Raw genomic sequence first — 27,313 nt, forward strand, 5'->3', positions numbered from 1 at the left:
GTTCTCTTTGCCTTGCCGTAACTTCATCCGGACGATGGTCGACCAAGAACGGAGAGCGCGAAGAGTCCACGCTATGGTCCACGCGCCCTGATGCTGCGCCTACCTTGGAGCGGCTCAAACTGAATTCTGAGGCTATATACAAAATAATTACGGCACATACATACAATAACTTATCTTAATTAATTCGGTATTTCTTCAATAGCTCTTATTTTAGTGAGTTTAAATCTTAATATGGAGATAAGTACTGAAGGATCTGTTCGTGGTATGTTTACTTGTGAAACGTGTGACCTGTCAACGCCGTTCACATACTATGGTCAGAAGCCTCCGAACACAAGAGCCATAGTGTAGGTGAAAGTAAACCACATATTTTCTGCCAGCTTAAATCTGAGAATGTTACCTGAACAGTTCAGTAAAAAATACACCCCTTCCCTTCCCTTCCCCTTTGTTTACATTAGGCTCCTGGAAGAATCATATGTGTTAAAGGATCCTTTCAGCCCTAACAGAGACAAGTTCATCGTTTTGGGCGCAAAGTGCACCTTGTGCAGTAAGGTGGTTTGCATCGGCACGGTAGGCTATGCTCCGTTTAATTTGATTTTTGAGAGACTCGTCTTCCTCTTAATTATGATCCTATGTTCGTGTTTGTAATGTTGTTAGCAACCTAACATCTCAATGTAGACCTGCTTCATATGATACATTTGTGCTTTCAGGATTGCAGTCTATTTTACACCAAACGATTTTGTCTACCATGTGTAAGGGAAAATCTGGACCAGTTCCCCCAACAGATTCAGGCTGAACTGGCGAAAAAGAAAGTTCCCCAGCACACATAGACTGAATTACAAATGTGCAACCTATGTGTGTGTTCCCTCGGAGATAGAGATGGAGATAGTGGTAAGTGAGAACGTCATCATATCTCTATTCATCACTTAATCAGATTTGAAGTGCAGTTAGGTTGGTTGGTTGCTATTGCAGTGGAGAGCTTTGTTCTCAAAAAATATCTCTTGAAACCATAATGATGCCAGTCATTGAGGGATACAGAAGACACATACATGAAAACAGAAATAGCACATTCTGCCCACAGCACACACTAGCCCACATCCCAAAGAACATGGATCTAGCCTATGTCACTTCAGAGCGAGGTTTACTGGCTTACCCTGGTGGCTTCAGGAGTAACCACTGATCAAAAGAACACTTTACTGCATGTTGCTTCTGAAGTGACATATTGTTTTGAGGTGACTCCCAAAGTTACTTGTGTAAGCCAGTAACCAGCCACTGTTTGGTGTGTACCTCGGTTTTGAAGTCACGGTTTGGTTAATTTTTGGAAAATGTGCAGATACCATGAGAAAGACCGTTGGTTAGCTAGCTCATTTAAAATATCCTACACTTTTTTTTGACCCTGCCTCTTAAAAAAATCAGAATCGAGAATCGTTAGGAACCGAAATCGGAATTGGAATCGGAATCGTTCAAATTCAAACGATACCCAACCCTACTTATAGGCTACCAGAGATTCTTGAGTTACATTGTTGCAAATTTTAAACAATGATGCATCATTCCACAAAATTGTTTGTCTTCTCTATCAGGAAGTTATTCAATAAGCTTAACAATAAACATATAGCCTTAACTCAAAACAGCCGTTAAGCTTATGTCATTTTGATCTGTAAAAATGTCAAATGCAGCTATGCTTAAATTCTGCTTACAGAACATTAATTATAGGATAATATAATATAGAAATATAATATAGTAATATAATATACTATAATATTCAATAGTCATTATTGAATAATTAGCTGGAATGATGTTTTTCCTATCATTCTATTTTTAAAGCAAGCATCCCTGCGGGCATCTAATTGGGCTACGGGTTTTCTACAGGAATAGCATGTTTGAACGGGCACTGAACTAGTTTACTAAAATCAGTGCACACTCTAGACAAAAAATATGGAAAACACTTCTTAAAAAGTGTCTGAAAATGCAGGGGGAGGGGGGGGGGTGTAGTTGCTAAAACATGTTTTTGTGACAAAACTGTTGAGAGTAGAGAGCTAATATTTGGGACTATACCTATTAAGAAGTGTGTGAACCACCTTGATTTTTTTCAGCCAAATCTGTGATGGTCGAGTGGGGAGATTTGTACGTTTGGGATGGAATGACCCTCTAGTAAAAATGAGAGCATGATTTAGTATAATGAGCACACATTCTCTTGATATACACAAAAAATATCTTGCAATGACACCTCCGGGGTTCTATACCAACACACACACACACACAGATAATGCGCTAGAATACGCTTTGCGTCGTGATGAGAATACACTTTGCGCCGCGCTTTTGACCCTCATAATGGAGCGTTATATCTTCAGAACTTTTTGCCATGGAAGTAAATTACACATTCATTATCGGACATTTGTCGTGGTTTGGCAGTAATGTTTTTGCAAGCACTCAAATAAGAATAGTAATTAGCTTCCTCGATGTCGGAGCCAGTAGGCACACATTAGCTAATCCACCGGCTAAACCGCTGACCTTTCGGTACACATCATCTGTATTGAACCTAAAGTCCTGTACCAAAAAATGGTTTGGTACGAATACATGTATCTTTACATCCTATCATTTACTGTCATTCTAAAAATCCAAAAATAAACTGTAGGTGATCAGATGTCATAAACTACAGCAGTATCATTCCTACCAATCAGAGTGCTTGCTGGAAAACCAAATGTAAACATTTACTTTCATTCCCTTGGCTGACACCTTGCTCCAAAGTAATGCAGGCTACACGTGAAAAGTAAGTTCTGACATCAGTGACTAAACTAAACTTTCCAAAGCCCATTCCCAGTAAAGGTGCACTGTAGAAATACATTTCTGCAATATTGCGTTTACTGGCAAAATCAACATTGTCTAAAACTAGATGTACCACAGAGCGGTACAAAATATGACCGCCGCCCAGTCCAGCACATTTTTTCCACAAAAATAAATCACGCTGAAAGGCCTATATGATTCTAACTGTCTTATGCATTATCCACACTCAATTCTCACTGGTATCTGCTAGACAACAAGTACCAAAACATGATTAGTTCATAGATTTCACATGTAAAATTCATTTTATACAACCCCACCCCCATCTTGCCTGTTCATAATTCTGAGAAATTCTTGAATTGTGTGCATGTGTGCGTGTACACGTTTATGTTTATGTGTGTGGGTGTGTGTGTGTGTGTGTGTGTGCGTGCGTGCTTGTGTGTTTGCCTGCGTATGTGTGTTTGTGCATGTGCATGCATGCGTACATATGTCTACTGTGTGAGTACATTACATTACATTACATTACATTTGGCTGACGCTTTTTAACCAAAGCGACTAACAACATGGTAAACAGTACGTTTTTTGAACAATTCTCACAATTTTAGGACAGTTTAAAAAAAACATTAGAGTACAGTAAGAATAAGTGCGTCGGTGAGTGCTGTTTTTAACAGTTACTTGTCAGTTTAAAACGGCTGGTGAGTGCTAGTCAGTTTAAAACGGCTGGTGAGTGCTAGGATCAGTAAGACTTGTTGTAAGTGTTGCTATGAGAGTAGATGTTCTCTAAAGAGCTGGGTCTTCAGGAGTTTTTTGAAAGTGGAAAAGGATGTCCCTGCCCTTGTAGGAACTGGCAGTGTGTTCCACCAACGAGGAACAACAGATGAGAAAAGTTTGGATTGGCTTGAGTATGTGTCATACGTATGATTACTGTGAATGTGTGTGCGTGTGTATCAGTTTATGCACATGTGTGCACATGGAATGGGTTAACATGACCCCTGGAGGCAAACATACGGAAAGAATTGGTCATCCTAGGCCCTACGGTTCTCAAGATATTCACAGAAAACTGTGTCTGCCCTACCCTCCTTTCGGGGGGTCCAGTACAGCGGGGGGGCTACAGATCAAAACAAAAAACGATGGTTCCATGCTATCCATGTGGGGTTACATGCCCACCAAGTTTCGTGTACCCCGGTCTTTCAGTGTCCCGGGAATCCTTGTTGGTGTACGGTCACTAAATGTACACATAAATTATTTTATTGTAAGGCCCCCCATGAACGAAAGTCCACAAAACTTGGCATGCATTCGGAGGGTGTCATAATGATCCTACACTTTCAATTTCGTGCAGTTTTGACCATGTCAGCCAGAGATATTGTGATGAAAATATTTTTTGCTTTTTTGTGTTTAACTAGGTGGCGCTATACATGAAATGAGTGGTTATGGAATGGGTTGACATGGCCCCTTGAGATCAACATACAAAAAAAATGGTCCTCCTAAACCTTACGGTTCTCGAGATATTCACAGAAAACTGTGTCCCTCCTTTCGGGGGGATCAAAACAAAAAACGATGGTTCCATGCTATCCATATGGGGTTACATGCCCACCAAGTTTCGTCTACCCCGGTCTTTCAGTGTCCCGGGAATCCTTGACGGAAATTTGGACATGCGAAAAAGAAAAGAAAAAAATCTGACTAAACCTATATGACCGCCGCTTCGCTGCGCGGCGGTCATAATAACAAAAGTCTCTCTGTCTCTTTTTGAAGTTTACCATCTCTGTTGTATTAAATGCAACACAACGGCAGTATGCTTACTGAGGGAATAGGTGATGGGGAAAGTAAACAAGTGACCGTTTCCTCACTTTGGGATTTATCCGAACAATAGGATGACAGTTGGAAAAACATCATTACAATTAAGCATTCTATAATGTTTATAATAAACATTCAGTAGGATAATTGACTTTTTTACAGATGAAAATGACAGACTTAACCACTAACTGTTTTGACATAGGGTTAAAACTCTGTTAAACCTAATTCAAGAGTTTGTAATAGGAAAGATGATGAGCACCATTTTGTGGAATGATCCATTGCGATGAAATTGGCAACTGCCTAGCTTTCCAAAAACAGTGTCTGGCATAAGTGAAGTGACATTATGCTCTGTCTGGTCAGTGTATGCCTCTTCATGAGAGTGACACTCTGAAAGCAGAATTGTCACTTAAATTCCAAAGTAAATGTGATCGGTATGCTCGGAGTAGCAGTTTACAAACACATTGTTTTTGATGTTGTTACACACATACATTGCATTCTGATTTGGTTGACATGGTTGAGGTCGAGATCTGCAGAATCTTTTGATGCAAGCAAACCGCATAGAGGAGGGTTCTATATCAGCAGACATGATGTCTTTTAACATTATCCACATACCTGGATACAGCACTCACTTGCACTACTTTCTGTAGGTGCACACTGATAGTGCTGTACTGTGTATGGGGAGGCAGAGGGAGTGCCTAGAACGGCAAGAGCAGATAAATGCTTCTTGTAACTATATCTTTTGCATTTCTTGTCCAACCACTCACTACACTCACTTGTGCCCTTAGCAAGACACATGCTAAGTGTGAAGTTGGTCAGACGGTTCGAGAGATATGTGAAGAACAGACAGATGTTCTTTGAATTAATAATAATAATTAATAATAATTCTTTCTTCCATCCCAGGTCTCAGAATGGCACCAGACTTTGTCTCCTGAATGGCCTTGCTCCTGCTCTGACAGGCATTTACTCTACTAAAAACATCCTCAGATTCAGAAACTCAAACAGGTGAATTCCACAGGACACTTAAGCCATCAATATACATTCTAATGTAGTGTATTTTAATTATCTGATTTAACTGATACATTAGATTGGTTGTTTTAGTGTCTATTTTGAGAGGTATATTTAAAATGCTTACGTTTCAGCATTGATGAGTCGATAGTTAAGATTTAGATCTTTTGCTGAGTACTTTGAGTATTTTGTTAGAAATGCAATTTGTGATGCAAACAAAATAAAATGTTTGTCTACCATTACCAACAAAGACATCCTTGTTGACTTGAACATTAATACCAAAACAGACACAATAAACTTGATTTACCATCACGACCACTGAAGAGTGAAAACCTCATCAAATTTAATTTTGTCATTTTGGGCTCTTTGAACTGCTCGGCCTGCCTGTCATGTGATGGTATGAAGCAATATTTTCTTCACAAAATATGGTGACGTGTGTGCTTTAAACCACTGGATGGCAGTAGAGGTGTGCTTGCTGCTAGAGCTACTGTAGACATACATCCATGATTATAGCTGCTTGTGTGGGTATTGACAGGTATAGCCAGGGATGTTCAGGTATTATGAAAGAGAAACAGCCTTGTCAAAGAAAGCTGCTGGTTGATAATATTTTGGCAACATCTTATTTTGTTAATTATTTGGTGATTCATGCAGCACAGTGGTAACAATGTAATCAGGTACTAAGCCATTTAATGATTCCTGGATTACAGACGAGTACAGACATGGTAAAGTTTGACTTAATTAGTTTCAGGTGGGTGTTTGTAGCATGTGAGCAGTTGCCAATACTTGTACGTGATACATAGTGCCAAAGTCTGCCAGAGATAAGATTGTTGCCAACTATGACATAGCCCCAAAGACTGCTGGTTAGATTACTTGTGAAACAAAGGTGAACTAGGTGATGACATAATGCCTCCTGACTTTTCCAGGGAGGTATTCCAGATACATGGTTTGGGACTAACCGGCAAGTTATTTCAGAGTAACAAACACTTCTAAAGAGAAATCGGCTTTATTTTGCTTGGAGAACAAAGTCGTAGGGCTCCACTAGGTTAGTCAGTCACATGCTTGGAAAACATGCCCCAGGTTATACACATGCAGTTATGGTGTTGATCCCCAAGGAAGCTCACAGGGTTTAATGAGGGAAGAAGTGCATAGTTTTGCCACTTTGGTGAAACGATACACGTTTAAAAGCATGTCAGCAAACAGCAGCGCACAGACTCCACACAAAAGAAACCTCCCGTCTGAGTGGAGTGTTATTGCTTGTCTGTGGACCATAGAAAAACAATTAATCCAATGCAATGGGGATCGGGAAGTCGAGCAGCATCAAAACAACAAAGTCACCAAAGTTTAGTGGATACGTAGTCTACATGTTCGCCTTAAAATGGGCGGTGCCTGTATTCTTATCCAATGAATATCGTTCTCTATTTAAATAGCTTTTGCTGTCAGTCTATTTTTCTCAGTCGGTTTCCTTTTCCATCGCCATATTGGCCACTCAGATGACTTGCCTGTTTTTCTTCGCTCTTACTACGAGACTAAACTGACAGGACAGCCCTGTTCAGCTGCAGTTTGTTTTCAAGTTCAAGTGATCGTAAGCTACTGCACGCATTGCCACACACTGAAGGGAGTTCGCCTGGATCGTATATAATTTGGCCATGTACGCATTGGCCTTAATGTGGGCTTTAAACGGTTATTGTGGCAATAAGTGTTGGTAATCTCGGACTCTGTTGGTTACATAAATTGACGCACGGACATTTTCATATGTGGAAAATGTCAAATGTTCGTCTTTCTAATGGAAGTCCAACGCTGGAAAGGGTGGATTCTAGATCGACTGATCTCACCAGGGACCCCGTCTGCAGAAATCTTTTCGGACCTGTTGATCATGAAGAGTTTAAGAAGGATTGTAAGGAGCAGATGCAAGAGATGACAAGAGCATCCACCGAGTCATGGAGTTTTGATTTCGCCAATAACGAGCCTCTATCTGATGGGAAATTCGAGTGGAGCGAGGTGGATGGCAGAGCCGTTCCCGAATTTTACACCAGACCTCCGCGTATACGCACAGATTCCTCAGACAGCTTGGATCATAACGGGAATCATGACTTGAATACTATATTTCCTACTCCGTGTGCGAGTGGAGGAGGGCGCTCCGAAGACACCGACGCTGATCGGAATCAACAAGGGTTTTCGGAGACCCGTAACCCATCAAGGAAACGACATGCAAGTCAAGGTGGGATAGACTATGCCAATATATTCCTTATAACGCAGGCTAGGGTAGGCCTATAGGTTAGGAGCAGCCTATACCTATACCGACAGACTACCCTGGTGTAGCCTAGGCTACGTGTGACAAGTGCACTGAAGCTGGCCAAGTCTTTAGTTAGCCTAACGTCAACAACACAGTAGCCTATGCAGCCTATTCAGAAAACTGTCTTGATTGACAATGTAACATAATCAGCAACAGTAGCCAAAACTAACCAGCTATAGAATGTCCGAATGTTATTTCTGCTGTTGATTTGGCCTCTGATTAATTTATAATTTTAATCTCTCATTGAATAGCCTTTATCAGATTTTGACGTAATTAGATTTGATGAAGACATACAATTTGTGGCACGAGAACAGTTAGGCTATATCTATGCACTTGCAGGCAGTTCAAACATTGCGCGCAAGTGACATTTTCTCTCTCTCCCGTGCAGAGTCTGCGTGCCGAAGTAAAAGAGCCAACACAAGTTCCAGAGAGGTCGGCCGTAGTCGAGACACGACAGATCTTGTAGAACAGACGCCTAACAAATCTGGTCCAGGACCTAACCACGAACGTTAGCTTTCAAAGGTAAGTGACAGTAGGCATCAAATTAGGTTACAACTGTGGCATAGTCTGGTTATCGGGGGGGGAAATACCATTGATGTGGTTAAACTGATCATCAGTAACCTACGAATCACTCCCTTATCAACGAAGCATCACTGGTGGAGAATAAACGGTTTACCAAGGTGCAGCAACAGGCTACAGACGATTTTACATAGGCTAATCCTTACAGAACGTCTGATTACACGGTAACAACTTGAAGGAAAGAGTGAAACTGGGGGATTTCACTACACGACCTAGAGTTAAGTTTCTGCCAACTTAACAATAACCTGACATGTCTGTATTGGGCCTATCTCTGCAAGGTTTGACTGGACACAGCCCATAGTTTAGGTGTATAGGCTAGTGCAGAGTATATTTTCTGACCTCTGTGGTCAAGTGATTTCACTGTGAATTGTGATGATCTCAGATGGCGTCAATAAAACTAAAATTGTTTACATTCTTGCCTTTTCCAACAAAAAGTTTTACTGGATTAACGAAACCCCCTGTAAAATCTGTGTGTCCTACAACTAGATTTGTCCTAAATTGATGTCAGTGATATCTTTGTGACAGACTAGCCTACTGTCATTATTTAAAATTATATTATGGGCCTGCTTCTTTGTATAGCTTAAACAGTTTTCTGCTTGTGCAAATCCTTTGTAGCTGTTTGAAGAAAAATATGAGAACTTGACAAAGCTGAGATTTTGTCTTTTTTTTCCCACAGACCTAACAATTCCTACCTTTTCCATGAAACACTTGGTGCTTGAAGAAGCAATGAGGAACTGCAGTGGGAAAAGACTCATAGCCCTACATGAAAATGGGAGGGCTTGTATAAGCACTGATTTTTTTACACTAAAGTTTTAGCACTCAAAGGAATACATTTGCCTCAAAAGCAAACTATGTAGCAGTGTGCAATTGGATTTTGTCCTTTTTTGCTCAGTTTTTTTTACTACCTATCTATAAATATTTGTTTTATATGTAGCACATACAAAGTAATATTGTGTACTTGTAATATTATAAAGTTTTTATTACAGTGTGTGACTTGAAGAATTGCAGTGCAGTTTTAAAATGTCTCCCCAAATTGCTGTTGGTCCTTCCAATGGAGGGTTCTCCTGTTCAGGTAATTATTAGTTAGATATTGACATCAGGGTTGAAATATTTTAAATCAAAAAGTGCCTATTTCATGAGTTAAGTGCAGTTATTAAAAAAAGAGAGGGTTGCCGTTTTTAAGTAGGTCATAAAATAGGGATTGAGGGGCCATAACCTTTCAGTTACATTGCCTAGCTCAAAGATAAAAATAGTTTACGTATAAATTATGGTTGGTGGCAAGAGGATTTTATTTGGGGTTAAATATGACTGTGAGCGAATGACGTTCTGCCAAAGCTTCAATACATTGGAAGGATGGGGTGGGGGTGGCCTGGGTGTGCAGGGGTGGTGTAAGGTTATATTCTATGGTGTATCTCATGGAATATAATAGTATTAAATCACTGGGATATCCCACTAAATTTATTTTGTGCCAGTTATATTATATTAGTTCTTTTATTTTTTTTTCTAGAAGTCAAAATCCTACAAGAAATCCTACTGAGCACTTACCACGTAGCATACGTCGCCTATGTGTACATTCAAAATAAATTCATTTTCATTTCATGCATTAATCACAGTAGAGAATGATATTGGCTTTTAACACTGGGTTGTGCATCTTCAAACCACATTAATGCAAAGATGTCATTGTTATCACATTCATGGGTATTTGTGTTGATAATGTCATGGCATTATGATTAGAGACGAATATAGGGGAGCGAAGACGTTACACTGCTTTTATTTGTGTACAATATTGAAGTTTATTTGTATATATTTCTATGTAAGGAAACACTGAGGAAATTATACTAACTTATTTATGTTAGGCTTATGTTGTTTATGACTATCCAAAGTGGCATTTGTGCATTTTTTGTAAGTCCATAATTCTCAGATATAAAAATAAATAAATTGTGCAAATTTGCAAACTGAGCCTACTTTTAAAATGTGGATTTTGTATTGCATGTTTGAAAAATATTAAAAGAATATCAAAACCTAATTATCTGATTTTTTTATTATATTTTCATTTTTTCTCTTAATTATTATTATTATCAGTAGGCTATTGTTATCTGTTGTCCCCAAAGATACCTAGGCCTAAAATCTATTGGTGCATGCATGGACACATCCAGTTTGGACCAAGAGCAGCATTTGAATATCTCACTCTGAAAAAGGGTGCAGTGACCAACAACGCTTGGACTGGAGTATGGTATGATCTCCTGTAGGCCTATTGCTAATTAAGATTGTTGAAAAACTGTTGGACTACATAGATTATATATAGCCTGCATGTGTTCAGTTAGCCATCTAAAACACAGCAAAACGCCTTGCTGAAAGTTCCCTCCTCCATTTCAGCTCACAACTTCATCTCTTCATAAAGATTAGTCGACATCGTTTTATTCCATAATTTTGGTAGTTCTTTGTCCCGATTTTGTGGTTCACCTGCACTGAATGCATGCGTATTTCAGATATTCTCTCCCGTAGCCAACACATACAGGTAACCGGGCCTATTTACCACATGTAGGCTGCTCACTAGGCATTCTTCCTGGTGCTCGAGCTATCAATTCGCAAATACATTTCTTCAACTGAGAAAACAAGGACACGTTCTTTAAAAAAAGGAAAGACAACTTGTCCCAGATACTGACATTCGGGTTGTCCAATCAGGTCATCATTAAGAAAAGCACACCACTCGTTGTAGCCACTAAGATCGCCCTTGCTTTAAAAGTGCGCTGAGTCAGTTTTTTCGGTACAGGGTGTTCTTTTGCTCGGTTCAGCCCTCAAGTATGCCCATTGGTCAGACAGTGATTTTTTTTTCATCCGTGCAGGAGCAACACTGTGTGGAAGACTGAAGGCGCTGATATGCAGACGGAGGAAATATAATCAATGTTAACATCTGAAGTGTATGGTTGGGTAAATGTATTTATTGCATTGTCAAATCATACCCTATCACAGCTGCAACTTCAAGTTTACAAATGTTTGCGAGATTGCAAACGAAAACACGGTAGACTGGTTGCCTCGCAGGCACCCCACCTCGGATATAACAGTGATTCGCCATTCAGTGCTTTTTGAGCATCACTTCTTATAGATTAGGCTATTAGTTGATCATTAGTTGCAACATTTCTTTGGATAGCCAACTCCACAGAGAACCGACAAAGAAAACATAATTAAAAATATACAATTATAAATTTAAGAGTCATATGATGATACATGTTGTATACCATATACATACATCCTATAATCAGAGAACTGTTGTTGGCTTTGTGCCATTCTGCCATAAATTGTAAGTCTAGTTTGTGTAACTATATAATATTGTAAAAAACTGGCAGTGGCCAAGCCTTAAACTTTTAACCTCCTCATCAGACCATTATGCAGAGTTCAGCATCATCCACTGCCTAACATGACATCACTCAAAAGAACCACGTGTGTCATGCCAGGTATGACCTCATCCAATTGGAGTGGGGTTGGTCCTTCTCTCCCTCTCACTAACACAACTTAGTGAATGAATGTGTGTAAATCATTACCCACATCTCCTCAAAAGCCCCCTGAGATCATGAGATAGAGGATGCTGAGGGCAAAATGCACGTTTACAAAAAATGGCCCAAAAAACCTGATCCCTAAGGTAAAATGAGAAAATATCTAATTTTATTGCATGGCATATAATACGAGGGGAAGGCTAGTAAAACCAGCCTAGTTTACAGCTGGAACTATTAATAGATATTTAGCAAGAGATTCAAACATGACTTCATATTTGGCATTTCCACTGCAGGGGGATCTGTGTTTTTTTGGAAGTGCAACTTCCCATCTGCTTTGTATTTGTATTAATTTGAATGTTTTATGAGGGTAACTAAAGGTTTTATTTTCCACCTCTCTTTGCCTAATCATGTGTTTGGGCTGAACTGTATAATTATGAACCTGCATGAGTGAGAGTGTGACTCTCTGGCTAAGTTATCTCAGCTTGGCTTCCAAAGTGTTTCAAGAGGATGTAAACAAGCCCTCTGCCCAAGGGATCTCTCACACACTTTTGGCTCCCAGAGTTTTCCCGCTGTTAGCTCAAGTGCATTCTGTGTGTGTTTTGGGTTTGCTAAGTGTGTGTGTGTGTGTGTGTTGGTGTGTTGGTCTTGAAAGCCTCTGCACTTTCCTTCCAATTCCTCGTCTTATCACATGGTTTTCATTTCTTTCATCTAGCCCTGAGCCCATATATGCATGGTTGTGTGAGAGAGAGAAGAATAGTGTGTGTGTGTGTGTGTGTGTGTGTGTGTGTGTGTGTGTGTGTGTGCGTGCGTGCGTGCGTGCGTGCGTTTTGGGGGTGGTCATGGTTTAAAATAATGCTAGCAATCAACTCCTGAAGTGATCCGTGACCCTACAAATCACAGACCGACACGACTCTTCAGTAGTCATAGCACGAGCAGCTGGGTGTTAGGTGCTATGCTAGCTGTGGCTACAATTTAAACTTGCTTCAAATGTTAACCACAGTCAGTGCATAAAAGCATGAACACATTGACCTCCCATGTCTTGAGACAAATCTGTTTTGCAGCTCTTTTCATACCTTTACTAACCTGCTAGTCCAAAGATTGTGTTACTTCTTGTCATAGTGTCATAGTTTCTGTTTTCTGTTCACAGATGACAAATTTGGAGGAAATCTCAACGGTCAAAAGGACTGCAGAGGTCAAGCTAACTTGCTCCCTGCAGTTACTGATTTAAAAAAGGTGACGACATGAAGTGGCAATTATCTGAGGCTGAAGTGTCCAAAGGCCAAAGGTTATCTGATATGTAAGAACCATAACAGGAAATAGTTTTTTTCTGATCATCCAATGCACTTTCATGTAATAACAATCACAGAGAGCACCAGTAGGACAAGTCTTAGGGCAATAGCATTTTAAAAAATAATGAAGGATGAATCAATAACAAGAATATGCTCTTATGCTAAACATGTTTGAGTCCTGTCAATAAGAATAGTGAGACTTATTTGCAAAGCTGGGCGGTAAAAGAATGTTCACTGTGAGTTAAGTGCTATCCAAATACTCCCCATGCGTTGTCAGTTCCTATTGTTGCAGAGGACTAAAGTAACTTCAGTAGAGATCTTAAAGTTAATGTTTAGATGAAGTGAAGAGTCATATTGTTGAGCATGCACTGTTGTCATGCTTAGCGGGCCTGCAAGAAGTGTAAATAAACCACATTCCTATTGACCCAATATAGAATAAAATAGTTACCATACAATCCATACCATACAATCAATACACCACTGTTCTTTAGATGAAAGCTGTTGGAAAACAGCAAGTACATTTGTGTGAGGTGTTTTAAAGCACTCCATCAATCACTTATTTAAAAGAAGAACAACAAAAATATGTTGCCTTCACCCATCCATTCTAAAGAAAGATGAGTTGTAATTGATCTATTTTTGTGATTTACTGGGAAGGTTCGGAAATAAACCTCAGAAAAGTTTTTAATGTTAATATTGTTATGATGTTGCCCACAGTTAAGCACAGACTTGTCTCCAACACTGCCCTCTTTTGGAAGGAAAATGACAGTAGGATTTAAATGCTGTTTATTACAGATCAATTGTAGTGTGTTTCTTCACTAATTGTTTGTAGGTTCAGGACAATAGCAAAATGAACAATAGAAATCATCTATACTACACACAATACAGCCCACAGCTGTAGTACCGAAAACAAGGGGGGCACTTTACAGCATGGCCTGAGCTGTGCACAGAGATGTGTATCCATCTGTAGAGAGCAGATACGAGAAACCACAATCTGTTTCTTTTTTTCTGTGGTGTTGTAGAAAATGAGTTTGGCTGCCAAAAAAACCAAACAAACTACCAAATGGTGGAATGTGTTGACACAAACTAATGGAGTACTGCCTTCCTCATTACTGGGGGGCAACATCCTTTGGCGCAGAGTCTAATCCAGTACAACTGACAGTATGGGACATCATATAGAAAGCAGACTAGACTCTCAAGCCTTTTGTATGACTCAGGTTTCCTATTTGTTCTATTTCCACTATCAAAACACTAAAATAACATTATACCAACATTGCAGAGGAAATCTCAGATTATCAACAGCAATTCATATATAGAGAAAGAGATCCTAACTGAGCACTAAGTACATCTACACTCACAAGCATTTCAGTCATGCGAGTTAAGGCATGATGAACAAGGTGTATAAATCAGGCATTGTTCTCTTTATTTATTGACATGTTTGTGCATGTTCAGAGGGACTGAGATGGATAGGTCAGGTAATGGATGTTGAAGGATGATTTGCTTTTCCTTTGATGTAGAGAGTCCAGAGATGACCTTTGAAGATCTTTATAGCCGTATGGCATGGCATCCCTGTTAGATGTGTGACACTTGAGGGAATGCCCTTTGTGTCTTTTTTTTATGACAAACCCTGTGTGTGTGCGCATGTTTGTGTGTGTGTGGGTGTTTGTGTGTGTGGGCATGCGCTTGTGAGCACACCATGTTTCAGCTATATTTTTTAGATTTTGCTCCTCCCGATTGACCTCTTGTAGTGTTTTCTGGTCTCCTCCACAGTTACACCTGTTGACCTGGAGATGAAGCACCACAATAGGTCACTAAAATGAGACAACTATCCTCCAAGGTCTAAAAAGAGTAGAAAAATAATAAAAGAGCAAAATGAATTTTAAAACAGAAAAGGCAAAACAATTTGTTTTTTATTTAGTATGCAGACTGTTGCTTCTCATAGCCAAATGTGCATCATGCCACTGCAGAGAGAAGAAAGTCTGTTGAGGATCACATCACGGCTTCATAGTAGTGAGATTTGAAGGAATGGACACCCCTTTTGTGCTCTGTGCTTGAACTCTATTGTTGACCTCTCTCCCTCTCTCTCTCCCACTCACACGCACACGCACACACACACACAGAAATGAAAGACAGACACAAGTTTGCATGCTGATGGTTACACTAATCCCCGAGGCAAAGTGGGGAGACTTGAATATTCCACAGGAAAGTCAGATGAAGGAGTGACATCCCTGTTTATTAGGGTTCTCTTTCAGCTGGCTATAGAGCACAGCTCATAAAGCCCCCTAATCTAATTAGACTGACCGCCTGGAGCCCCACGTGTGGACAGAGGGTGGGACATACAGAGGACAGGGAGAGGGATCTTCTGAGAGGGAGATGGAGAGAGAGACAGACAGAGGAGAGCATGAGGGATCTTCTGAGAGACAGAGGAGAGGATGAGGGATCTTCTGAGAGACAGAGGGAGAGGGACAGAGGAGAGGATGAGGGATCTTCTGAGAAATGGAGGAGAGGAAGAGGAGAGGATGAGGGATCTTCTGAGATATGGAGGAGAGGGACATAAAGGCATTAAAATGGTTATTGAAAATGACACTGAACAGAATTGCCATGATGCCATAGGGGATGTTTGTAGAAGCATTAGATTGTAACTGCTCTTGTTATACATGGTCTTTTTATACATGGTCAAATAATGGATATAAAAACTGAATGGACATTTACCAGTTTGTGCTGCAACCAATTAATAGGACAAAATCTAAATTGCAACATTAAGTTCATTCTAATTTGACCAGCTCAGCACACCCAAGCGCTAATTGTCTTAAAACAGAGACATGTTAGTGAAGATGATGTAACCTTTTGATTGGACAGTGTCCTTGGGTGACCTGAGAGGCACTTCTAAATAAGATGTATTATTACTTTTTTCTGTACTGAGGAAATACTAGTGGTCACACAGAGCTTTGTGTGACGTACTTAACAGGACAGAGTTTTAGTTCCACATGGCTGAGACCTACAAAAGCCTGGACGTGCAGAGATGTCCACGTGACATGTACAGTAAGGCCAGGCTGTGTTAACTAAAACTGGGAAGCGTTTCAATGTTTTAAGTACTCTGACGTGTGCTGATATCAGTGGAACTTGGGCGAGGGACCAGGAGTGTTTCCCTGCACTGGGTACATACTGTATCTTGGATTAAGCGTAGCAATAAAGCCCATATCGCTGACATATCACTCTAATGTCATATAGCTGTCTGATACTATGGCCTTGGGCCTATTTACTATCTGATATGGTATCTGTAATGACCAAAATAGGATGTTCATTGGCTTCCAAACTATACTGCTGTAATGTATGTACAGTAGGTTACATATACACACAATATGCACACATGTATACACAGACACTTGATATTCATGTGTGCAACAATTACATCTGGTAAGCCTCTGTCTCTGTGGATATGTTTATTCACAGGATATGTATAGGTTTATGTAGGCTGATGTGTGATAACTCTGAGAAAGTTATCTAGGATTATAGAAAAAAACTCTACCTCCATGTTGTCTCATTTCAAATGTATGATTAAATGTTGTAATGCCATAACATAAATGTATACACTCTTAAAACGAATGTGTTGAAAACAACCCAACTTGCGTTGTTTTTAACACATCTCTGTCTCCAGATAGGAACAACACAGTTTGTGTTGTGTCCTTTCTTATTTGTTACACAATATGTGTTGAAAATAACACAACTTGCGTTGAAAACAAAACAACTTGCGTTGTTTTTTCACACATCTCTGTGTCCAGATAGGGACAACACATTAGTGTTAAGAGTGTAATATCTATATTGAATCAAACTTCTAGGCATGGTTTGTATGTGCATCTGTGATGGAGCACAAAACAATATGCCTTGAAGGGAACTATAAAGTAAGGATTAATATAAAGTTGTGAAAACCTGATTATGTGCCTCCAGATTCTGTAGGGGTCTCTGAGAACCATACACGATTTTGGCACCTGTAGTTGATGGCTATTTGGCCTGATACAAGCCCTCTGCGTGCAAGCAGAGCGCAGGGACATGAGCCTAGATAAGATTGCTCTCATCAGCGCAAGCTGAGCGCCCAAACAGGGCAACTCTGCACTGCTGGCCAAGTCCTCTGAGGTGAACTATGCATCATGCTCCATGTTATCTCTGACAGCATGTATTCAGCACACAACATGGGGAGGTGCTGCTTCACTGGCCTGCATGTGGGTTTACATGAGGCCAGTCATGTAGCCTGTCTAACCTCCAACAGGAACATGTGAAACTTGCCACATATATGTGCACCTGTACACTGTAGAGTCTTCTCCTCAACTCAGACTAGAGACCCTTGCCACTGAAAGGGTCAAGAGCAGTGGGATTTACGGTTCAGAGATACAACTCAAAGCAGGGAGCCTGTGTCCAATTTCACAGGCTATTGCAATTTGTGCATCTACATTTCAATGATAATTGCTGTTGCTGGCCAAGTTTGTATTCATTTATGTGATGGAAGACTTGCCATTGGGTGTCCTTCCACAAAAGGGTCGCCCAACAGAGGGTGGGGAGACAGCGTGGTCGGAAAGTTCCAGTGAAAAGAAAATGAAAAGGGAGGAAATGTGGAAAGGTTTTATAGGCTACTTCATGTTTGTTGCCTTGGCGGTCAAGGAGTCATGGCAACCAGTTCAGTCCTGGACCACAAAAGAGATCACACACTCATCCAGTTCACACAAAGGAAGATTAACTCTGTGTTGATGTGAGAATGTGTGTGTGTGTGTGCAGCCTAACCTTTGATATATTGAAAAACATTCAATAATATTGCTTGATGTTTAACAATTGCCATAAACAATCACTTGCTGCATAAAAAAGAAAATTGTATGTATTGTATGAAAGCACTTTATAAATCACAATGCATTCTCGGATGATTTTTTAATAATAATACCCTTCCCAGTCTATTTTCAGACCATCTGGTTATTACGGGAGAGACATTTTTAGCACTGAGGCATTCTTGTGTTTTTTCCACCTCATATTACTGAAGCGAAGAGTTCCAGTGAATCCCTTAGAACCACAACATGAGACTACGTCATAACTTCTAAAATATAGAGTTTCCCTAAGTACAAGGGAGCACTTATTTAGGCCCTCGCGTTTGGACCAGTGATGAGATCAAGAGTCTGTCATATTCGCTCAGCTAAAATGAGCTTAGCAGCTCGCAGAAGGGCTGACAGCAAGACTTTGGGGTAGCCGTCTGCACCAGCGGAGAGGGTGAGATTTGGAGTGGAGTCTGTGACATAGTAGAGCTGATTGAGAGTGACTCATAATTGCATTCCTTCAGTGTCATCAAGAAATGGCTGCTGACAGGCAACACACACAAAAAATAAAAATACTTGTTTGTCTAGTGTCATGAGAGAGAGAGAGAAGTAATTCATAGTTAATTGCTGTATTTGTGCCATCCCTTGCTGCCTACTTGTTACTGGGAAATCAGAGTCTTGTTTACTAATGGGCATGACAGATACATGGAACCTCTTCATTGACAGTGACATCTGCGGTCACACACTTGTTAAACTATTTATGGTTCTGTTTTTCAGTAAGGCTACATTATGGGTGGACTCCTATGCAGAGGCACTTCAAGGTTTCCAGTGTCAACAGAAACCAAACAAACCCAGTGGCCTTTGGGTAGTCAGGTGAGAGACAAATCAATTCTGTTGGATTAACCAGTCCCCTATGAGCTCATCATCTGGCGCCGACTTTTGTTTTGAACCAGTTAATTGAATAACTCACCTTACAGGAAATTCCTGTCAGACCAGATTTTCTTTGAAATATGTTGTTGTCCGGTTGCTTTCATCCATTCAGCGCAGGATGCCAGGTGCTTTGTATGGAGAAATGCTTTGTTGTTTTGAACATGGCACTTTTGTGTCTCGTCGGTCTTCTCTGAGAGCTGTTCTGCATCGTTGCTTGAGGGCACACGTGAGGCTTCCTCATTGTTTTTGACTTCTACTGTAAATGGTTGGGAGGAACGAGAGCGATACCTCATCACTGTCACGAGGACAGGTCAGTCCTCAGAAACACTGACACACAAAAAAAAACAAACAACTGTCATCCTAGACATAGTTAAGCCATAAAAGGTGATTGTAAAATACTGATATTGCAGATGTCAGACTTTGAGAATGTGCCATTGAGTTATAAAGAGGGAGGAGTGGGTAATAGCCAAGATGATAGCCATTAATGGTGTGTCCTATTCAGCGAGCTGGTGCCAGGGCAGTGGGGCAGGACAGGGCGTGAGCGGTTTGGCTCCTAGCGTTTGTCCCATGGGTGACTCACCCTCTGGAAATGGCCTCCGTAGCACTAGGATGGCATGCGATCATTCTCAATCATTCTTTAACACTGATGACAAGCCTCACACTCGCCCGTTCAACATGCACAGTCACACACATGTCTCTTTGGTGTGTGGGTCACATTCCAAGCCTTAGTCTGGCCCCACCCCTTCCCTTACTCTCACTCACGCACACTCTGTTTACCAATGGCAACCACAGTGCAGTGCTTCATAGGCAAAGGCTGTCTGTCACATGTACACACATAAACAAATAAGATGCCATTAGCCTGCCATTGTCACGCTATCCCAACATTAAGCTATAATAAACTTTAAACAAATAGACTTTGACTTAATAAAGTTAACGATGAAATCATCCTTCTGCAAACATATGCTGCTAGGGCAAACACAGATCCTTTGAGATGCTGGGTGTTACAACGTAAAGGTCCCTGTTTTGGCACATGATGTCATCGCTGCCCAACCCCAACCAAAACACAGGGAGCAAACAGAGATGTCGTGTAACGTAGACACAATTCCAGTGGTCCGTGACTAACACCTTCCATATCAGAGCAAAAGTGGTAAACACCCAGCCGCACCCTGTCATAGGCCTGTCCCTGGGATCCTCACGGCTGCACAGACTCCAGCCATACTGTGAAATGAAGCTCTCTATTTGTTATTGTAGCCAACTCTGGCTCCTTGACCATATAATCTCAAGGGCGGAGTGTGTGAGGACGTTGCCAAAATCCCTGGGCTTGTTTTGTTATTTGATCTAAAAAATAAACAAAAAGGGGAAAAGTGCCCTTTTTAGACTGGCACAGCAGGTATTGTTGCTGGAATATAAGACACAGACTCACTCTTTCAGATGGAATATAAGACACAGGCTCACTCTTTCAGCCGGAATATAAGACACAGACTCACTCTTTCAGCCGGAATATAAGACACAGACTCACTCTTTCAGCCGGAATATAAGACACAGGCTCACTCTTTCAGCCGGAATATAAGACACAGACTCACTCTTTCAGCCGGAATATAAGACACAGACTCACTCTTTCAGCCGGAATATAAGACACAGGCTCACTCTTTCAGCCGGAATATAAGACACAGACTCACTCTTTCAGCCGGAATATAAGACACAGACTCACTCTTTCAGATGGAATATAAGACACAGACTCACTCTTTTACTTGGGCCCTGTAGTCTGAGAACAGAAAGGGAGCTACAGCTCACAACAATTAGGAGGCAGCTACTGACTTCTGGGGCCTGGAATTCACTTTGATTTGTTTTAGCGTTGTTTGCAGTGAAGATAATGCAGTATGCACTAGATGTACACTGTTGCCAAACTCCAATCCATCTTCAGACCCTACAATTTGGGCCCTAATTATGACTGCTGCTAGCATAGCTAGCGTAGTGGTCGTATAGGGATTGTCAAAGTTTTTTTCATTTTTTTATTTAATTTTTATTTATTTTTTTCTCCCCCGTCATCAACTGAATTTTTGGTCAACGATTCCCGGGACACCGAAACAACGGGGCATGCAGCCCCACTACTCTTTTACGGAAAACCTTTGTTGGGTCCCCGGGGGCCACTCCCCCCCCCCCCCCCCCCCCACCCCCCCACCCCAGCCATAGGCCCCTGAAACCCAAAAAAAGCAGTTTTTCCTACATTACTACCTGAACCGTGGCACCGAGGATGATGACATTTTTATGATATGTTGGTTTCAAGGGCCCACATCAACCTAGCCCATAATCACTCATTTGTGAAAAATGAAAATGCAATATTATACTGCTAATATACTGCTTTAATCACCCCTATCTTCAGTTGAGATGTTCTGAACTGCAAATTGATTAACCAAAAATGATTAACCTGACATCCTATGCCAGGGGTATGCCAAGTTTCATGAAATTTCATCCATGGGAGGGGGGCATAAAATAAATTAATTTATGTGTACATTTAGTGACTGTACACCCATCGGCCTGTAGATGGTGTTTAGCGAAGGGTTGCTGGTGAGGAGGATGATGAGGAGAGGAGTAACAAGTCAGGACAGTCTCACACACACTCTCTCTCACACACACACATGCACACACACGCATGCAAACACACACACACATAAACACACACAGGCACGTACACACTCACACACACACTCACACGCACGCATGCATGCACGAATGCAGGCACACAAACACACACACAGGCACGCACACACAAGCATACACAAAAGTTGCAAGAGTGGGGGTTGGAGTAGGAGATGGAAACAAATTGACAGGCGTAATTTATTTTTGCGGAGAGGATGTGCAGGACAGAGCAGCGGTCATATTTTGTACCACTATGCGGTGCATCTAGTTTACATGTGGTGTTACAGGGTTGACGTTACCTTTGGATAAGTTACAGATTACTGCTTACCTTGTATAAATGTAATAAGTTATTTAATGAAATGACTTCAAAGTAATGCGACTCATTATAAGTGATTGGTTTGATTGGCAGATGAGAGGTGGCGCTAATGCAAATGAGAGAACCAATCAAATGCTCTAAATTTGAGTGTTTACTGACAAATGATTGGAGCCTGTCTAGATGGTAAAAGGATCCAAAGTGACAGAATAAATATGCTATATTCCAGACATATGTTTGAAAGGTTTTACAGAAAATAAATCAATGCCTTTGTAATCATTTTGTATGACTGATTCTGATTGGTTCTCAGTAACTACAACTGATACATGTTATAAGTTACTCCTCAACCTTGTTAAATAACGAAGTGCTAAGACTACGTAAAGCAAATTTAGTTGTACGATAATAACATGTAATAAAATGCATTTGCTAATTTACCACAAGCAAGATTCTAAGCGCAAATAATGTCATTTTTCCTGACATTGCACTTATTCACATTCATTTCAATTCATATGTAACATTTGTAATTGATTATTTAAATGTCCTTGAGTGCCAAGAAAGGCGCCTTTAAACAAAATGTATTATTATTATTATTTAAACTTGGGCCCTATGTGTCAGATAGCAAGAGTGTGTTCTTAACTCTTGAGTCTGTCTTTTAAGGGGATGTTTGCCATAAGAATGTTCCAGTGAGTCTGAGCCGCACCTAACCTCGTTTTTATTTTCTCATTTTCTCCAATACTTCATCTTCACATGTTTCTCTGACTCACCGCCCACAGTAATGTAGCCTACTTCACATATAGTACATGGAGGTGGTTAAAAATCCCCCAGGAAATCGTTTGATGATCGCTACTTTGCTAATGACTGATCATTACAATGGGTCTGTGAAGACAGTTGAGCACCACACAAAAAGCCCTGCAATTCAGAGCTTGAAAACTAATTACCTTCAAGATTTTAGAGGGGCAGAGACCAAAATCCACAGGCAAGGGGAGGGCAGTGGGGTGGCCAAGAGCTCTAAGAACTCCTTTTACCTGCACTAGAGTTCTGCATTCAGGTTTCAAATGTAGCTGTACTGCCTGCACTGGGCTGCTCGTAATGACCATGCCCTGCAACATGATGAGGGAGGAGAGACACGGGCTGCTCGTAATGACCATGCCCTGCAACATGATGAGGGGAGGAGAGCACGCGAGGTGCTCTGGCTCATTTTTTCTCTTCTGTAGGGAGTTTTGATGCCTGAGGCGGTATGAGTCCCAGCATGCCTCTCTCTCAGCGGGCCGTCTCGGGTTTAATGCTCGGGGAGAGTGTGTCCACACAGAGCAGGGGAATGTCTGGACCACAGGCGGCACACGCCACTTCCACTCCTCCATTAATGTCCCCGGATTAGTAACAGGTGGTTAATATGATTCCATTTCAAAAACTTTTCCTATATCTCCTCGACGGTGTTTCTGCTTCTGCAGCAACAAAAATATAGGAGGACATTTTTGTTAATAGCTGTCATGTGAACTATACGTTTTTATATCCTACAGATGTTAATGCATTCAACTTCAGTCCTTGCTGCTCTGATAAAAAAGACAGAGATGACTTTAATAAACTATTTTCTATTGTGAGAATGAAAACATAACCATATCAATATTGCTTTATCAGCAACATAGTAACACATACAGGACTTCCAAGACAAAAATACAGAAACGTAGTCCTGGTATATGCTGCATATGTTACATCACACATCCACATATGAACATAACAACATGATAAAGGTGTCTGCTACCATAGCTACCACCAAAACCTCAGACAAGTACCAGTGACAACCTACATTCCATCCAGTCTTTCACCTGAGACAGAATTCTGTTTGAGCTATTATTGTGCATGTCTGGCTTAGTTGGAGTTTGATCTACTTGGCACAGCACACAGCAACAAGTAATACTAAACGAATTCCAGAGGATATGAGAGAAGCCAAACATCTTACATAAGTACTCTGTTACAAAATTCAATGGAAGAATCCACCATTTGCTTATGCATAATTTTAATCTCCTTTGTGAGAGCTCCAATTACCACACTTACACTGTGAAATGCTACAAGTGTTGAAAGGACCAGAGAGCTAAACAAAAACAGATGTATCTTCACTGGTAGAGCTGGACAGCTGTCTCCGATGCCTCTAATCAGTCTGCACACACCTTAGTCTGTGTTCTGTCTTTAATCTCACATGATAAAAATCCCCGAGTTGACTGGCTATACTCTTTCTTTATACACTTTCTCATGCAACATTTAAAATATTTCAAAGGCAACCCCACGAGGTTGGAGTGGAGAGATGAGTCAATGTCCTGATTAGCATCTGTTGTGTGTTGATGTGATCAGCATGTGCTATAGAGGTCCTCTGTCTGGTGTGCACCGGACTTATCAGAGCAGGACAGAGCTGCAGCCATTGGCTTCTAATCAGAGACGGCATCTTATCCCACAGCTCTCTAACATTGTTAGACTTGACTGATCCACTCTCTGAACATAGTGAGAACTGGGGGCAGGGGATGAGACCGACTTCAAACATAAGCCCCCACACACATACTCACACATATATAAACACAGACATAAGCACACACACATACAGTTAGTATGGGAAAAGTTGTTTATCTCAAGTGTCATAATTTTCTCTTGTTAGTCTTCTCAGAGCTTCTATTTACTGTGGGGAAATTCAATCCAATTCAATTAACACATTATGTGTGTCAGGCCGAGCCTGTACAGTTGGATGGGATAATAGTTTGATCCAATAGAGTGTGTGGAAGGCAGTGGAGAGGGGTTTCACTAGTGATGTGTGCACATGCAGCTGCGGGGCCTGGGACACATAGACGCCCTGCTGCTGTGACTGGCGTGGGCCCCTCCTCCTACCAGCTTCACCTGACTTAATTTAGCAGACACGTGCTCTTCCCAAATAAACAGGCCCCACGTGAGCCACCCTACGTCTGTCTGCACGCGCCCAGAGCCCAGGCCCTCACGCAGCGCTGTCCTGCACACTGGTGGGGGGGGGAGTAGTGGGCTGAAACTTGAATTTCCCCTGGGGATCAATAAAGTATCTATCTATCTATCTATCTATCTATCTGAAACACAGGAGGGAACAGAGCACCTTGAGCCCATGAGCTGCAGAGACCATCTTCCTCCGTTTTTTGGTTTTAGATGGTGTGAGAGCACAGGAAGAGAGCAGGGACATCCGTGAGATCTGTTTCTGACAGCATTGGTCTTAGTGTCTAAAAGCGTATTGCTTTTGTTCCTCTTTTGTATAACAGAGTAATGTATGAACAACTTTTCATACATTTAGTAATGTATAGACCCTTTCAATCTGTTCCTAGAAGATTTCCGGTTGAAACGTTCAAAACCAACACAGATATGAAAATTAAGTTCTCCAGTTGAAAGGGTCTATACTGTAATTTGTCCTACTTTGTGTTAAATGTCCTTCATGTTTTAAGTAATCAATACCACATGTAATATCGGAAGGAACTGCACTTACATTAATTGACTATAAAGTAAAAAGTACCTAAATACTCTTAATTAGGATCCAATATTTTTTTCCGAGATCCTATCACTGAACATAATCATTCTTCTCAATATATTTGGTGAAAGTAAGGTATTTTTTATATATAACATTTTGAATAAATATTCTTCCCATAAGTTCTATTCATATCACCACAAGGTATTTTACTGCAGGGATATGTCCTGACACCCATCTTTTTCTTCATACCATCTCATTTCTACAGGCAGTTTCTCCGTTTCTTCGGTTCTCTCCGTCTCCCATAAGGCCAGGCAGGTGACCTTGTCATGCTAGTGGCAGCCAAACAACTGTCTACCATGCTGAGACAGGAAGGATGTAATCATGGATCATGCTGTCATGTTAAGACATTGAACCAACAGGATTTATTGAAATGTTTTGCTTTCTGAGGTGCCTGCGGGCTGTTTTCTGCCCAGTTCCATCTTAACCTGAATTCCTGTAGGCTTACCGTCTGCCAGGGGAACATTTGTAAAGTTCTGTGCTTCAAGGAACATAATTTGCATGAAATGATGGAACTGGAAGTGTAGCTTGTCATAGTGAAACAAATCCCTAACCACTAAATATGATTTGAATCTCCAATCCAGTTTGGTAAGTTGTTCACAATCAGTGTATCAAAGAGATGCTGATAGCTTAAAAAAATCTAAACACCTGACTCTGGTGTTGGCTCATATGCTATATATCCAAAATTGCATTCAACTGACACTCACCATCAATGTAACTCAATGTAACTGACAATGCAGAGATGGAATTCTCTGGGACTAGTGACTAGTAGGCATATTGAGCTATATATTTTGTCATGTTTGAACTATTCTCTTGTCATGACATCAACATTCCATCACACATTCATGAGAATTTCTAAGAGAAATAAGCATTCCTAAAATACCCCCAAATACAGATTTCAGACATGATGTCAGGGAAGGATCAAAGACAGCTAAATATAAACCTTACGACAAAACTAGAAAAACAAAACATGAGCAGAAGAGCATGACAGACAGATTAAAAAACTGATATCTCTGAGACGTCTCATTTGAGACTTGACATATAAACACACAACTAGTTACACAAGGATTAAATGGATCATAAAGCTTTGATCTAGCTGAGTGACTGCAAATACATCTGAAAAAAAAAAAAAACCTGGTGTCAGTCCAAGAGGTAGTTACTGAGTGTTTCTGCATGTCACAAGAGATAAAAGCCCTTCTGGCTAGAGGACCCTCCATCATGTAAAGTAATTACTCTTGATAAACAAAATACTGTAAGATTATGCACAACATGTGGTACAAAACAAAGACTTTACCTATAAGCATTATATTCCACAAGGTCCAAGTGAGGTGACTAATGCAATAACTGCATTAGTACAACATAGCGACATTAAAACAAGCAGTCAGAATCTGTGCTGTGTATTCTATCCAAGTACATTTGATAAACAGGGCCCAGGGGGACCTTGACGCTCTATTTTACGTATGAGTCGATGGTCACTCTAGGTGGCCTGCTGTGCATCCTGCTTTCTTGCGTGTTTTTGTTCTATTTTTGTCTTCTCTGGCACATAAAACAGCCTAACGTCCAATCTGATGGGCTATCCTGTCCAGCCAGAGGAAGTGAAACTGGTTTCTTTAGCACACCACCCTGTAATAACTCAGACACCAAAGCCACAGTTGTAGTAAAGTGTCTTATCCAGTCAACTAAGCATTAAACCCAAAATCATACATTCAAACTGATATGTTTGTCTGGAAGGTTACTTCTAATTAGGTATTATACTGATATACAGTATATTACTGTCAGATGTAGTGACAGTATTATTTGGAGTGTGGTGTTTCAGCCCTGAAACCATACTACAAGCACAACAGTGTGTCTACTGTTGCCATGTGCACACTGTGGG

The 27,313-nt window shown here is 40.8% G+C and overlaps 2 protein-coding genes across 2 annotated transcripts; both read left to right on the forward strand.

Annotated features, from left to right (window-relative positions):
• The first annotated feature begins 32 nt into the window (after positions 1-32).
• On the forward strand, positions 33-5,827 carry cdpf1 (cysteine rich DPF motif domain containing 1). Its single transcript, XM_042078852.1, has 4 exons — positions 33-344; positions 456-567; positions 708-888; positions 5,473-5,827. Exons 1-3 carry the CDS (start codon positions 232-234, stop codon positions 825-827), a joined length of 345 nt encoding a protein of 114 aa, XP_041934786.1. The 5' UTR covers positions 33-231; the 3' UTR covers positions 828-888; positions 5,473-5,827.
• A 179-nt stretch (positions 5,828-6,006) lies between these two features.
• On the forward strand, positions 6,007-10,475 carry cdkn1ba (cyclin-dependent kinase inhibitor 1Ba). Its single transcript, XM_042078851.1, has 3 exons — positions 6,007-7,795; positions 8,259-8,392; positions 9,126-10,475. Exons 1-2 carry the CDS (start codon positions 7,330-7,332, stop codon positions 8,381-8,383), a joined length of 591 nt encoding a protein of 196 aa, XP_041934785.1. The 5' UTR covers positions 6,007-7,329; the 3' UTR covers positions 8,384-8,392; positions 9,126-10,475.
• Positions 10,476-27,313: the final 16,838 nt, after the last annotated feature.

Source organism: Alosa sapidissima, chromosome 22 (genome assembly GCF_018492685.1).
Source record: "Alosa sapidissima isolate fAloSap1 chromosome 22, fAloSap1.pri, whole genome shotgun sequence".
Taxonomy (NCBI): domain Eukaryota; kingdom Metazoa; phylum Chordata; class Actinopteri; order Clupeiformes; family Clupeidae; genus Alosa; species Alosa sapidissima.

Coding starts and splice junctions, on each gene's coding strand:
- cdkn1ba (XM_042078851.1), top strand. CDS start 7,330: ATGTGGAAAATGTCAAATGTTCGTCTTTCTAATGGAAGTCCAACGCTG. Junction 7,796..8,258: donor GAAACGACATGCAAGTCAAG/GTGGGATAGACT, acceptor TCTCCCGTGCAG/AGTCTGCGTGCCGAAGTAAA.
- cdpf1 (XM_042078852.1), top strand. CDS start 232: ATGGAGATAAGTACTGAAGGATCTGTTCGTGGTATGTTTACTTGTGAA. Junction 345..455: donor CCGAACACAAGAGCCATAGT/GTAGGTGAAAGT, acceptor TGTTTACATTAG/GCTCCTGGAAGAATCATATG. Junction 568..707: donor AGGTGGTTTGCATCGGCACG/GTAGGCTATGCT, acceptor TTGTGCTTTCAG/GATTGCAGTCTATTTTACAC.